Raw genomic sequence first — 15,852 nt, forward strand, 5'->3', positions numbered from 1 at the left:
AGAATATGTAAAAGCACAGCTCCCACACGGTGGCCATATTTAAATGCTCTGTTAAAGCATCACATTGGCTTTGCCTCCCCCATGTGGATCAGCAGTCTATAACCTCAGTGAAGCCAGAATGCTGATGAATGCACGCTGGCTACGCAGGCAGAGGTTGTATACACCATTTGTTTGCATTGTTAGAAGTATGTCCTGTGTGGTATTGGGGCTTTAAGGAAAGAAGATGATGATGAAGAAGAAGGAATCACATTTTCATGAACAGCCATGTCAAACTGTCCTGCTGGGATGAATTCAGGTAAACGGCCTCTATTATGAGCAAGACGACAGACAATTATTGACAAATTCTACTATATATTTTTGCGTGCTTTGGTATTTCACATTAGATAAATTAATTCAAACCTGAACAACAAGCAGACGGAAAAACAGAGGTTTTCTGTGTGTGTGTGTGTGTGTGTGTGTGTGATCACAGAGGCAGGGGGAAGTCCTTTTCTCTTCTGAGTTTTTTTTCTGTGTTCGGGGATGCCAACCTCAGAGGAAACCCCTCCTCCGCATGCCTCCCACGCATCCACCTACACAGTGGAAACTTCTGTCTGAAAAACACACACACACACACACTCACACACAGAGTTAGATCACACAGGCCGCCTGCGGAGGTTTTCAGGTGATGTAAAGCACCTTCTGGCAGCCATATTGGAAGTCAAGTGCTTAGAGGAAATGGTGGCTTTAAACAGCTGGTCAAAATATCATTTCACAAACTCACCTGTCTCACCAGAACAGACATGGTTATCATCACATCATATTGCTCACTCCTGATGGAGCATGAATATTCACTTTCATCGGCAATGATGGTTGTTTAACAATGAACACAACTCCTATGATCCCATGCTTGTTCAGGACATCATCAAAATCCATCTCCATCACCTGAATTGTGCAGTAGATATGTGACAGAAGTATCATCAATGGTGAGCAGGTGAGCTTCCCTCAGTTTGAGAATGTATTTGAGGTATTAGAGCCCTGAGGGTCATCCCCTCATCTATGCTATTGCTCCAGATGAGTTTTGAATTACAGAGGATTAAACAAACAGTTAACTGGAAACTTAACTACCTCTCCAGATTTCTCACTTTCACAACAACACAACTGTTTTTCACTTTTACAACGCTGTTACCAATCCTCTCTCACAGCTTGGACTTCTTTGAGGGTGATACAAATGTGGTTACAAATAGATTTGTGACATGACAACACAAACAAAACTAAAATCCCTTTAAAGAAGCATCCTCCATTTCTTATTAACCGACAATGAAACACTGACTGATGGACCTCTGATTTCATTCTGATCTAAAACTATAGATAGGCCCACATAATATGAACTCTTCATACAGTTTTTGCCCTGTACAAGGCCTTTATTGACAAAATGCACTTTCAGGAACTGAAAGTGACTTTATTTCTGAGTGACACACACACTTCATACAAGCAGCACAAAACAGCAGCTGTCAGCAAAGAACAGCAGATACATAGAATACAGACCTGTAGGTATTAGAGCACTGACACAATAAATCCAAACACATGCAGGCATAAACTGTGTGACAGGTACCGGCAAGCACGTGTCACGTTTGAGGATGCAGAGAAAACACGCAGCAACAGTGGTTGCGGCAGCGGAACAATGCAGGGCTCCCTTTGTGGGGGCAGATACACTCAGAACGGGATGTTCTCTTTGAACACAGACACACACAAATAGTGCACACATGGTTGTACAAACACACTCCCCTGAATGCTCAGCATGCAGATGCACAAGAGTAAACAGCCGAGACAACACAAACACAGCTCACTGTATGTGTGTTGCTGAATGTGTATGTCTGTGTGCGTATGTGTACCTGTCTTGGTAAATCAGAGAGATATTGACTGTTTAAGTGAAATTCAAAGTTTCAATATTACCAGTTTGATAATATTTAACAATATGTCATTGCAGACTAAAATCATGACCTACAATCACAATTTAATTAAGCAGTCTAATTATACAATCATAGTTTAAATCTAAAGAGTCATGAAGCAAGCTGAGGAAATTTTGGCAGTGCATTTTCATCCCTCTCCCTGTTGATTCAAACCCAGTTTTGTTGTTCTCATTTCATCTAGCAGCATTTTCACTTCCTCGCAGTCCAGTAGCAAGTGGTGGTAGACTGTTTTTTTTTGGTAAACGTCAAAGGTATGAAACAGTCAACATTCAGCAACTGATGGAACATGAAGCTGCACATGTGAGTCTACTGCCCTCTAGTGGCTAAAAGCGCCCACTTCACCCTTTGTACCTTCATGTCGCTCGAGCAGTGGAACCCAGTCTGGAGGGCGTGAGGGCTACCAGCATGGTGAGAATGGACCAGTATGGGGTGAGAGAGGACACTACACAGTGACTGCCAGATCTGCAACACAACAGGCACAAAAAAATGAAGAAGGAGAAAAAGAGAGAAGAAGAACTACTTCATTAATTCCTTTGGGGAAATTCCTTCATTTTCATGAAATGAAGGAATTCCCCCCCCCCCCCCCCCAAAACCTTCCCTGGAAGTTAATGTAATAAAAGTGAAATTAATCTATTTGTCCTTTTGCTGGGAGCCACCTGCAGTCCTCTCAACGACTCCTGGTGGTCTCTGGATCTCAGTTTGGGAACCCTTCTTATGAACAGCTCCATAACCACATCACATCTGCTCAACTGTTAATGTGTAGAAAACGTTTTTAAATTAAGGAGTGAGTCCTGAATTGGATTTCTGGTTTTGCCATGGGATCAAATCAAGCATTGGCGTGTTTTCAGGCCAAAATGATGGCAGCGCTATCAAGTTGCGGTGGTCAAAGAAAAACCAACCACAGCGTCGTCCGTTTGCTGCTAACGTCACGTTAAGTGCAAGTAACTGAGGCTAGCTAGCTCGACCCGAGCAGTTTGAACCTCTCGTCCTTTTCATCAACGGTACGTTTGTTTTTAAAAGACCTTCGGAGCTTTTCAAACGCCGCTAGTTAATAAGTAGTAGTAATTAGTAGTAGCAGTAATAGTTAACCGTTAATTCTGTGATCTAAATGTATGCTAACATGAGCTACACAAACGGGTGCTAAATCTAGGCTAGCTAGCCCCATTCATAACCTCAGCACTTGTACGCTAACGTTCACGTTAGCGCCCCCGGCCCAAAAAAATCGAAATTTCCTTTTTTTACCTGTTCTCCAGCTGCAGGCTGCATCTTCAAAGGACGATTCGTGATCTTACGGGTGTCTACTGTCTGGCTGGGGTATTAAGGTATTTGACAGTGGCGAAAAAAACGTATAAATGTAATATTTCCACAAACTGAACTGCAGCCGACTTGCTAGTTACCGCCTTTCCTGTGTTGGTGACGTCACCAAAACGCTGTCTTCTTATTGGCTAACTGGCTAACCACAGTTGTAGTTGAAGGTAAAAGTCATACAATTCAAAATACAGGCACTGACTGGGATTGCACACTTCCACAAGAAACACTCACACAGAATAATTGAATGAACATAATTTTTCTTTATTTAACAAAACTCCCATTTATGTTCTTGTCAGGTGTAATGATTTGATCCACAGACACCAAAGACAACCATCCTAGACTGGCATGGTCTTCCATGGTGATACTTTAATGTGATTTCATGGTAAAATAGGTCAGTGGTCACTGTAAGAAACCACAGTCTGAAAGAGATGCTCACAGACTCATTACTTGGCATAAATCACTGCCACTACTTTCCCCCATGAATCTTCTGATCCAGTTTTCTTCATTTCTTCATTTTATTGTGTCCAGCTTTTCCAGGTATAAGGGAACTGCAGCCATGTCCCCCTACCTGTAAACTCTTGTTCTTCAAGCACCATCACTAATCACAGCATGAGTATCACTTATCACATTTATCCCTCAGAGACCAGCTCCAGTGGTCCAGGCACAGGCAGTGTAATCTGAGGTATTGAAATGATCATTTTATTACATGAATGCAATCAAGCACACCAGATGAGAACTATCCATATAGACTGTTCATGATTGAGAACACAATTGAGCGTACCAACCCAGGCATCATCATTACTTAAAGCAAGGTAAAAGTGATGGACAGTGTGCACTGTTCCTTGTTTGTTTTCAGTCTGTTGTATTTTGATGTGGTGCACCTGACTTGCAAATCCCAATTTTCTGCTTCCTCTGCTATGACACAAGCACAGTAGGAAACTGTTGGCCAGCAATGCAAACAGAAATCACATGAGCAACGTTTAACAAAAGGCTACTAGAACAGAAGTATCATGATGACTGTTCAGATGTATTTTAGAAGTTTTTGTTGTGAAAGAACAAAATCACTGTTTGGTTTTGACTGTTTTCAACACAACCAATTGGCAAGATGGAAAATTCTGGAAAATAAGGGCCATATTTAAAAGAAAAATCCCTTCAACATATGTTTAAAATTATAACAGCAACACTTTAAAATCTACATTAAACTGATTTGGACAGTTTGTACATACTGGAAAGCTCACTACAGCCTGTGAATGTTAAAGGAAACCCGTTCCAAATTTTGTTTTCCACGAAATAAGGTAAGCAATCCCTTTGGGTTTACAAATAAAATATCTACATTGAACAACAAATGGAAAAAATAATAAGCCCTGTGTGTCTCTAAACCACACTCTTTAAAGAAAAGGCACTTTCTGACAGCTTTGGTTCTTCTGGGCTTTGTTCTTGTTGAGCCTGGGCTCGTGGTTTTATATCCAAAACACATCAGCGGCGTATGATGCACATGAGAATAGCACCATTAATATATTCTTTGTAAACCCACGTACCAGCAGAGGTGAGGCGCACACCTGAGCAGCTGGAGGAGCAGCGTCTGGATTGGCATTGTCATATGATGCTCTGCTGAGCTCCAGCAGCAGTTATATCATTGGGACTTAAACATGCAGCTGATTTAGACTCGGACCTCCGGCAGCGTCTTAATATGGCAGCTACGAGGACCAGAGAGCTTAACATGAAGGACGCACCGCAGAGGAAGAAGGTTGCTTCATAGTTTCCCGTCCTGTCTACTAACCAACCTGGAGACAGAGAATCAGGAAAGATGTGTTAAAGCTCAGTGGGAAAAAAAACACAATCCTGGGTGATGGATGAAATGACTAGCTTTATAGCAAAAAGCCCAAATCAATTATCAATGACAATACTTGTATCCAGGACATATTTGTGTGAGATTTTCAGGAACTAGAGTCAACATGACCTCTGAAATGAGACTGAAACCACCAATCATCTCAAGCCTGGTCTGACTTTTTATATGTCAAGATCTCAAAATTAATGTGACAGCGACACACACAGGCAGTTTACAGGACACCTTCAAACACTGCAGCAGATGTAATTTAAATCCAAAAAACACTTGCCTCCAATTGGAGGGCTGACCAGGTAAGGGATGCCATGCAAGAAGTAGACCACACCCAGAGCTGAGGTCAGGTAGGTGGAGCCCACGACATCAGAGGTCACCACTGGGATGAGCGCCACATACGCCCCGTCGAAGTACCCGTAGAGTATGGAACATGGGACCAGGAGGGAGAAGGTGTGAAGGAGGGGGATGAACATACAGCAGAGGCCCTCCATGCCTATCGCCATCATGTAGCACAGCACGCGATACCTCTTCAGACACCTAGAGGGAAGGTGATTGGGCTTTCATTAAATACCTGCCATTTATTTCAAACAAAAGTACGCCTTTAGTCTTAACTTACTTCCTGTCTGTGATCCATCCAAAGGTGATGTTACCAACAATGTCGCTAACTCCAAATATGGACATGAGGAAGGCAGCCTGCTGGTGTCCCAACCCCACATTGATGGAGTAAGGAACCAGGTAAACTACTGGAGAACTGCAGCCATAGGCCAGAAACAGGACGGACACAGACAGAATCAGGAAGTCGGGAAACATTAGAAATCCAAACTCGTCCCTGGACTTGAGACAAAAACAGCCTCTGGGGGAAGTTTTATTGTTCACTGAAGGCTCTGGAGGAGGGCTGATGGTTTTATGTAAGTGACAGTCATCTGTTGGTTTAGCTTCAGTGAGTCCTGAGTCTTTCATCTTTGCATCCATGTCAGCTGCCAGTTTCAAGTCCTCAACAGTGCTACCTTTTTCTAGTTTAGTATCTGAGTGTTCGACCTCCCCGAGCATCGTCTCTGTTAGCTTGTTCCTGAATAAAATGCATCCAGTTATCCTCCGATCTGTTACACTCAGATCAGGCATGCCCGGGCTCGATAGCATGTTCCCCTGACCTAGTTTGTCGTTTTCAAGTCTAAAGTTTTTGAACGCTCCATTGGCAATGAGTAGTCCTTGAGTGGCCTTTGAGTGGTTTACTTCCGGCTGCTCTGGCTCCACCTGACTGCAATCAGCAGATAAATCAGCATCTTTGGAATCCAGCGCTGCTGCCATGCAGTCTTTCTCCAGGTTTGCCATACTGTTCTCCCATATCCTTTAGATTGAGTAAAACATAACAAAGGAAAACATGCTGAAATTAAGCAAGAAATTGAATTGGGATATTTTCTTTCTTGAAGGCTTTGCTCAAGATATGCTTATTCGCTTCCCGGCGCTGGTGAGAGTTAGATGAGAAGATCCATGCTGCTAATGTGCATTTACTATGGAGTTCATTCCAGGACACAGTTATGGTGGTGGTGTCAAACTACGAGAGTTAGATCAGAATCTAAGAGAATAAGCATTTTCTAAAAGCTGAGACCAAACAATTAACAGATATTTTGATTATTGTTTTTTGCCAGCAGACATGTTTTTTGAATTCTCAACTTGATAGACTTCACTAATTAGCAGTGCAGCAGCAGCTGAGCTGAGGACTCACCTGTCGCCTCCTCTTGGTTCCAGCGGCCTCATCAGAGCACCACACACACACAGGTTGGAAACAAATCCTCCCATGATGAGCAGAGCTCCCCTCCAGGAGTAATGATCTATAAGCAGCTGGACCACAGGAGCCAGGATGAAGGTCCCGATGCCGCTACCTGAAGATGAGGTGAAATTGGATTTGATGGGTTGAAATGAGGCAAGGAGAGCAGAGGAGGAGCACGGGTGGAGGAACTTCAGGACAGAGTAGAGAAAAGCACAGAGGAAAACAGTAAAAGTAAGGTAAGAGGAAAGGTGAAAGAAGAATGAAGGAGTATGAGGAGGATGAGAAAGAAAGGTATGAATGACAAGAAAACAAAGCAACAAGTATATGGAGATGTCACTACCAGACAGGGCGATGCCATAGGCCAGAGCTTTCCTCTCACTGAAGTACCTCCCAACCATCGCTATGGCTGGTGTGTAGCTGAGAGCAAAGCCGAGACCTGCAGAGGATGGATAAAGGGGTTTGGAGTTTGGCAAAACCTGCCAAATGTTGCCAAATCTGAACTGATCTGATACACCCCGCTGTCCACCGCAAGACAAGACAAATGAAGCACTTGAACTGTACATACATTTTGCATTTAATTGAATCCCTCCCAAACAAATGACTAAGACTTGGGCAGAGCTTAAATGTTTCTTTGCCTTTTAAAAGAAGTGAGACATCAGTAAGTGTGTGCAAACACTCTCAAAGGCTCAGACCCTGGAAACTGTTTTCAGTTTTATGTTGTGGTGAAGGTTTGGTTAGGTTTAGGCACAGTAATTAGTTGGCTAGGGCTTGGCTCGTATACCATTAATGTCAACTATGTCGCTTGATACCTGTTTGGTGAAATGCAGCTCAGCTCAATCGGTGCCACTCTGCAGGATAACTGAAGGTGGTAGCATCTCTGACAGCTCAGCTGCTTTTGGTTGATTTTAAATTATCTTAAAATCAGCTTAAGGTCAATTATTAAGTCAAGTATTAAGCCTACACCTCTACTTGCAAGGAAGTCAATTAATGTCTGTCTCAGGCCACTTAAGCTATAGGATGGAGATTAAACCCAGATCCATCATTTTAGACCACAGCACTCAATTCTCATTGGTCAAGTTACCATCTGACCTTTCTCTGTCCTCCATCCTTCAGGTCTTCTGTTTAGAGGTGAAACTTATTTAAGTGAAATTTAAATTTAAGTGAAATATTTTGATTACAGCACTTCTGAGTGGCCAGGTGTGACGGGAGGTGGGGTGCTCGCGTACCTGTGAGGAAGCCCAGGCAGATGTACAGATGTTCGAGACAGGAGGAGAAGGAGCTGAGGATGAGACCAGCAGAAGACAGCAGACCTCCCAGGATCACTGTGGCTCTGCAGGAGAGATGGTTCCCAAGCAAACCACCCAGAGGAGCTGCAGACACAGTTTGTGTGGATTACTCACTGAAACACTTCATGTGCCTAACCAAACAGACGAATGAGATGCCAAACCAGTACAAGTTTTGCTTTGCAAATCAAACTGGTTGAACTGCAGCGCTGATCTGCCTCTGGATTATAGTGTTGACGGTCTTACCACAGAGCATGGTGGAGGAGTCGACCAGACTGTGGATCCAGGCTGTGGTGGAATAATCCCTCTCAAAGTGCAGCTGGAACTCCACAAAGAAAATGGAAACACATCTGGATACATAGATGGGGGGAGGGTGGATGGATTTAGTGCATTTTTACACATTTAACAGTCTGGAAATTAAATAAATGTGTATTTAATTACGTTTGTTTGAAGTAAACGAATGAGCAGTTATTGAAAATTGTGCGAGCAGCTGAAACAAAACTTGAGCTGACTGGACTGATAGAACCTGGTGACAACAAATCAAATAATCCTAAACAATTTTCCACAAAATACAAAAATGTTTTCAGACAGGATTTAAATGACAGCAATGATGCAGCCTGTCTGATCTTCAGAGTGTTCAAGGTCGTATTTGGTGTCAGCAGAGTTGATTAACTGCAGCTGAGCGTGGTTATCAGTTTATGGCTGTCACTCCACCAATCTGATGGCTCTGTCCTCCTCGACCCATTGTTTATGACTCTCGTTGTCTCTTGCATAACCTCAGGGAGCACTCGCAGGTCTCATGGCATCTGTGTCTGCTGCTGTGACCTTAGTTTTCCTTTCTGTGTCCTTGTGTTACCCTTCACTTCTGTGTGTCCTTCCCTAACTCTCCTGGATCCTGGTTCCACGTCAATTACTGCCGTCTGTCAGGCTCACCACACTGCAGTATATCAGCCCTGGTTTCCATCCACTCATGGCCAGATCGCTGTTTACACTACAGTGGTAGTTAACACTTCAGGCCATCCTGCTAAGCACCTGCTATCTCCAGCTAGCCCACGCCATTCTCCTTCATTCATCCACCCGGCTCCAGCCAGTCCAGCCATAAATCACCGTCCTCTTGGATTTTTTTTTTGTCTGCCACAGCACACATATCTGCTCTGTAAATGACTTATCCTTGTTGGAAGAGCTTGTTGGAACACAAAACCAAGGTGTAGGAACCATGACAGGACTCTGAAGCATGTTCCTGCCTCATTACATTTGATGCAAAAAATGTTTACTTTTTAGGGCTCCTGTTGTACATGATTACACTCTATCTGAATTTAATCTCTGACTTGTTCTACTAATGTTTTCAAAGTAGACATATTAAAGTGGAAACAAGTAACTTGAGCAGGGGTTTGCATCAGGGTGGAGGGGGAGTAGACGAAAACACGAGGAGAAAAAGCGCAAGTTCATTCTTTCATTTCGCAGATGATGGAGACATGACAGCAGACAGAAACGCTGTCGGCTGGACTGGATTGCCAGTCAGCCTTCATTTTTCCAGGAGATCGTACCCAGTGACAGACAAAACTGCATAGTGAAAGAGAAGCTTATAGGGAACCGATCTAAATGCAGATGGTGTCATTATTCTATAGACACTGTGCAATGAACGTTTACTTCATAATGGTAAATTAAAGTGAGAAAACTTGCCAGTTTTAAACAGCAGTGTCAGTGGAAATCAAATGTCAGCCAACAGCTGAGTTGTGAAGGTAAAAGTGCTGACTATGCAAAGTCAGAAAATGGAAACATCTCAGCAGGAATTCAGAGTCGTAGTGGAAAAAACATAAAATATAACAGCTGAATCAGGTTAGGGGCTTAAACAATGCGGGCTGAGTGGAAATGGCCTTTTGCCAAGTAATAACACAGAGGCATTAATGACCACAGCTATGAACATGAAGCCTCAGAACTGTGTGCTAACGCTACACTGCATATCCAGAGGCTACAAACGTCTCAGTCCTGTTCACACTCAAGACATGTTCAGCTGTACAACTGATGCAATCTCACCGCCTGATGTTGTTTTCAAGTAAAAGTACTGTGTCTGCAATGTTCTGACATTTCATAAGATCAAAAGTCTCAACTACTCGCTGCCATAAATCTCACAACAACGACTGCAGCTCTGTGTGTTTGTGTGTGTGCTGGTGTACTACATGAGGATAAGGACAGTTTTACTCCTTAAAATAAGGACATTACAGCAGAATGTCTCTTAGGCCTAACCCTAAAACCAAGTCTTTACCTTCAAAAAGCAATCATGTCCCCACAGTGACAGGACGTCCCCAGAGGTGGGTGTGTAGTCACATTCCTATCAGGAGATAAAAACACACACACACTCACCTGGTCACTGCCCGGGTGCAGATGGTGGCAAGGAAGCAGGCAGCGACGACCATCCAACCCCAGCCACCTTCCGGCGGGGTTGTGACCCCCGGTGCCCGTCTGCCTCCCTCGAGCTTCTCCTCCTTGGTGACTGCCATCGCTCGGCCCAATCATCAGTATCCCCTCACTACAAGGGATGCTAGAGGTCAAAGCTCCGCTGCTCAGTCTTCTCCTTTTGTGTCTAAATGTTTAGCATCTCTTCATTGGCTGGGCTTGTTCTACCAAACCTCCTCCTCTTCCTCTGTCACTGAGAAAACAGAAAATGCAACAGGCAGGAATTAAACCACAAACATCAGCGTCACATAAAGATGAAAGTCCCGAGTTTTAGACATGAAGTACAAATAATAAACAATCTACATTTGGTGCATTATTTCCTTTCATCTTTGCACAAGATTGTTTCCAGCTCACCAAAAGAATCAAGACCTGGAGGACACATCACACTCTGAGACACGCTTGCAACTTTTATCATTTGGAATAAATTATCCGAGAAATGTCAAGTTCTCACACTCACACACACACACACACACACACACACACACAGAAAGGCCAGATGACTTTCTATTCACTGTGTGTGCCGCGTGATGAATAAGAGCAGCAAAGTTATACTGTGTAACAGCTTACTAATAAAGAGGCGATTGTGGACCAATTTTAGAACAAAGTTAGTTTTCTACTGTTCAAAAACATGAACAAATGTGTTTGTATTAGTAGGAGAAGAGATGGGTGAGCAGTAATAGTAAGGCAGCAGCTTCACGCAGACACATTTTCAGACTCATTCCACTTTGTGTGGACTCATTTTGAACAGCCAAGACTTCCTGCTGCAAGAGAAAAGTGGCAGACAGGCGCTCATATATCTGCTCCTGTTTGTCCTCATCCACGTCTGTGGCTGAAACCTGCTGTCTGAGCAGTGGAAAACAATTTGCTTTGGGGGGTGTTTAAATTGTCGTACTGCACAGAAACACGTTGTCTTCCGTTAAACAAAAGGCGGCACAGCTACTAAACAATAGGTAGTAATTACAGAGAGCTTGTTCAACACATTCGACCCCACCCTCGTATTTCCATCTCAAAAAGCGAACTCTCCCGCTTCTTCCTAAACAGCAGCAGTGTCTTTTTTTCATTGTTCTCATGTTGAAAAAAGATGACCAAACAATTGCTGTAACAGCTGTAAACCAATGGCCTGTTGAGGAAGACATTAAATCTCACCAAGTAACAAAGAAAGTTCAACACATCCGGTTTCTGACCTGTTTCAAATAAAATGCTACTTAACCTGCTTGTCAGTGTAAAAGGCCTCTATCACATGTTTATCCTTCCAACAGCACTGTCCAAATAGCTGCAGAGTATAGGAGTAGTTATACAAGCTAACTGGCTTTCGTGGGCGTGGTGACCCTCTAATGACAGTGCTGCTACCTCATAAGCCAAAATGTAAGATGATATTGAAAGCTTTTGCCCTGCCCCAGCTTGTTAAGGCAAATCTTTCACGAGCTGTCAGTGCATGGCTTAAGTTTCAATAAAAGCTGCACATTCTTGTTGGAGCAGCCTTGTTCTACTTTCTAAATGTTGTCAGACAAAATGGATGAAATTCTGATTGTGAGTCATATCGCAGGCACTCAGAAAATTCCAGGTACTTCCAGGTCTCTTAGACACTGAACGTTAAGAGGTAAAAGGTTGCTTGCTGCAACCAAACCAGTTTGGGTTGGTGCAGGCTTTACGTCTCAGCCGATTTACGTGCGGCTCATTAACTCTTTAGTGTTTAAGCCTGGAGGATGGTTTGTCTGTTTTCTATAATCAATCTTCTAATGGTTGTAAATCTAATGGTGTTTGTCAAGTAAAAGCACGGGAAATGGTGATGATAAGAAGTGCTGATTGTCCGTTGATTGCATTTCAAGTACATTCGAAATGACAAATGATAAGACTGAATACCAATTAGTTATTTAGGTTTACAGCATGTTATTGGCTTCTGACAGCTGAAGAAAAGGTTGTTCAGAGGGACTGCATGATTTCATACTACTTTAAATAAATAATTATAAAATGCTTTATGCTAAAATACCTGCATTACCTGATGTTAAGCCATAGAGCCAGCGTGAATGCCCACTGTTGTCATAAGCACTTATGACAGCAGCTTTATTTGCATCTGACGTGAGGAAATGCACATATTAAGTAAACTGATTCTTAATGGGGTTTTTTTTCAGTATTTTCTGATATGCAAGTTTTTCTGTCGTAGTACGGTGGCCCTGAAGTACGGTGGCCCTGAAGTGCAAAACGCAAACGCAAAAGAGAAAACACGAACGCAAAAAAGAAAACACAAACGCAAAAGAGAAAACACGAACACAAATGAGAAAACACGAACGCAAAAGAGGAAACACGAACGCAAAAAAGAAAACACAAACGCAAATGAGAAAACACGAACGCAAATGAGAAAACACGAACGCAAAAGAGAAAACACGAACGCAAATGAGAAAACACGAACGCAAAAGAGGAAACACGAACGCAAAAGAGAAAACACGAACGCAAAAGAGGAAACACGAACGCAAATGAGAAAACACGAACGCAAAAGAGAAAACACGAACGCAAAAGAGGAAACACGAACGCAGAAGAGAAAACACGAACGCAAATGAGAAAACACAACAACATTAACTCTAACGGAAGAGGTAGGTACCTTCGGGTGGCATGACTTGACGCTGATTGGACGACGTCTCCTGAACAATCCAGCTTCCTTTAAACGACTCTTCAGTGTACGCAAACTTATTTTAATGTTGTGAAAAGTTGACAGCATATCTAGTATGACGTCATATGTATGCCCGGCATCAAAGTACTCTTTGATAATACCAACTAAGTCTGAATCACCAATCGCGCTCATGTTTTGAAACCGATGCGTTGAGGTAGGTTTACTTCCTGGTAAAGAGACGGGCAGTGACGTCGTCCAATCAGCGTCAAGTCATGCCACCCGAAGGTACCTACCTCTTCCGTTAGAGTTAACGTTGTTGTGTTTTCTCATTTGCGTTCGTGTTTTCTCATTTGCGTTCGTGTTTTCTCATTTGTGTTTGTGTTTTCTCTTTTGCGTTTGTGTTTTCTTTTTTGCGTTCGTGTTTTCTCTTTTGCGTTTGCGTTTTGCAGCTCAGGGCTACCGTAGGGGGGGGTGGGGGGTAGCCCATTCACATTTATTTGCAAAAGCGTATATATTTTTTTTTCATTCTTAGTTCTTTCCTATTCAAAGGTTTTTTTTTACCTAATGACTAATGAAATAAGTTGAACTACTGGAACTGTTGAATCTGCCAAAATAAAAGGAGCAAAAGGCTTTTTGGTCACTGAGTGGAATCTAGATAGATGCATCAGTCTCCTTCTAGTGGGAAACATGCACATATCCTAACCTAGCTTGACATCTACTATAGTTTACAAAAGGCTCAGAGGCAGAAGGTTCAGTGTGTCAGTGGTGGAATTTTTCGGTGGTTGAAATGTTAAGTGTTACATCCTGGTTCACCGTATTTGAAAATCACCCCCTGAGGCAAAGCCCCACATTCTTAGCACATCCTTCAGCGTGTTAATTGCTTCTTGGTGCAAGGCAGCTGCAGTGAAGCAGTCCATGTTTCCATTTGAAAAGCCCAGGCGTTCACACCAGCTGTGCCATTCAGGTAGCTGATCTGGTCTGGGCCATTGCAGAAGCTCGGTGAGGTGAAAGCTCGAATGATCTGGACAAACAAGCTGTGTTTGCTTTGATATGATTGTTGGAAAAGGCAGCAAACTTTTGAGCAGGATGTAAAACAATGAAAGAAAGCGACAAACTTAAAAAAGACAGAAAGAGAGTAAATATGAAGAGCAATCACATCTGCACTGTTGAAACACACGAACCCGTCCAAAGGTTTCCGGCAGCTGCTTTTGCTTTGTCATCTATTGTCCCAAAGTTATCTCGACAAACTGACAGGTTGTAAAGTTTGCGTGTGTTTGTGTCTTTGTTGCTCGACCTCATGTGTGCGTCACCAACAGAGAATTTCCTCCTACTGAGTAAACTGTTACTGAGCCATGAAAACAGCAGAGTTTACTCAGATTCACTGAAAGCCACATGTGTTCAACTCCTGTTCAAACAGCAAGAACTGTTAAAAATGACAGAATGGGTTAAATTAATGTAAAATGGCCATAGAAACATTTTTGCACCTGTCATTCATTTGAAATTAAATCCTTACATATAGCATTTACAATAAATGGCAACCACATGCACAAATATGGTGTATATTAAGATGTTGTTTGATGTATGTTTATTTTCTAATTCAAAATGCATATTGTACAGGGATGTTTTTAATGCACCAAAGTATAAATATTATATTGAGCCTACCATCTCTTTATCCACCAAGAAGAAAAGGTGGATAAAGAGATGAAGGCAGATGAGGAGAGAGACATAAACTGGGACTGGAGAGAAGAAGAACATTTTAAAATAGCACCATCATGCTTGCAAGTCACACAAGATAGAAACACAAAAGAGAAGTGAATAGAAAGCGTGTGTTGACTTACGTCAGCTTCCAGTCGCTCTCTGCTTGTCTGTGTCACCGCTTCATGACTGAACTGGCCAGCAGAAACACAAGTTTTCTTGCTGTTGCCCCTCCTGCAAACACCCTGAAGCTGCTCTGCAACATGATTGGGCTGCAAGACAAAAGGGGAGGGAGGGAGGGAGAAGGAGGAGGAGGAGGAGGAGAAGAAGAAGAAGTTCCTAAATATTCACACAGAGACACCAAGTGTGTCCTTCTAGTGCTGTGTTGTGCTTTTGTATCGCTACATTTAATAGTAACCACTCAGTTTTGGGTTATACACACCATCTGGTACATAACAATTCTATACAGGCTTTATCAGATTTAAATGGTTTTATCTCCTGTGGTAAAGATAATGTCACTCATCCCATATAATACACCCACAAAGACTTCAGCATTTCACCTTTTTAAAAGCTTATGGCGTAACATTTCTGAACTAGTTGCATGGAGCCAAAACTGACAGAAGACAACATGCAGCAGATAAATGAAGCAGTCACTTCATTGGAAAGGTGTGTCAAACTAATAAAAAAGCTTCAAATTTTCCTCCAGGCAGTCACTACAACAGAGAAAATCTTTGTGTTTCCTTTATCTGCAGTTTATAAAAGCAAATTTTACTTTATATTTGTTTTTCAGTGGCCTGTTTTATTTTTCTGCTCCATATAGAATTGAGGTCCAGAGGTCCAGACAGATAACAAACATGGCTAAGAGGAGGAGGGATGCTAAGGTTGCTGCTGTCAGGTGCCTATTTCTAGCCTAAGATATTTGCAGACGCATATTTTAG

General features: G+C 42.6%; 1 protein-coding gene across 2 annotated transcripts; it reads right to left on the reverse strand.

Annotated features, from left to right (window-relative positions):
* Nucleotides 1-3,545: 3,545 nt before the first annotated feature.
* On the reverse strand, nucleotides 3,546-15,132 carry LOC143328240 (monocarboxylate transporter 12-B-like). 2 transcript variants are annotated; one of them, XM_076743298.1, is made up of 9 exons: nucleotides 15,058-15,132; nucleotides 10,519-10,804; nucleotides 8,401-8,504; nucleotides 8,098-8,241; nucleotides 7,212-7,307; nucleotides 6,827-6,983; nucleotides 5,717-6,448; nucleotides 5,378-5,637; nucleotides 3,546-5,044 (listed from the first exon to the last, which is right to left on the reverse strand). In XM_076743298.1, exons 2-9 carry the CDS (start codon nucleotides 10,653-10,655, stop codon nucleotides 4,857-4,859), a joined length of 1,818 nt encoding a protein of 605 aa, XP_076599413.1. In that variant the 5' UTR covers nucleotides 10,656-10,804; nucleotides 15,058-15,132; the 3' UTR covers nucleotides 3,546-4,856. The 2 variants fall into 2 exon arrangements, with proteins under 2 accessions (XP_076599413.1, XP_076599412.1); XM_076743297.1 differs by having other exon boundaries at nucleotides 6,827-7,307.
* Between the last annotated feature and the right edge of the window lie 720 nt (nucleotides 15,133-15,852).

This window comes from Chaetodon auriga, chromosome 11 (assembly GCF_051107435.1).
Source record: "Chaetodon auriga isolate fChaAug3 chromosome 11, fChaAug3.hap1, whole genome shotgun sequence".
NCBI lineage: Eukaryota > Metazoa > Chordata > Actinopteri > Chaetodontiformes > Chaetodontidae > Chaetodon > Chaetodon auriga.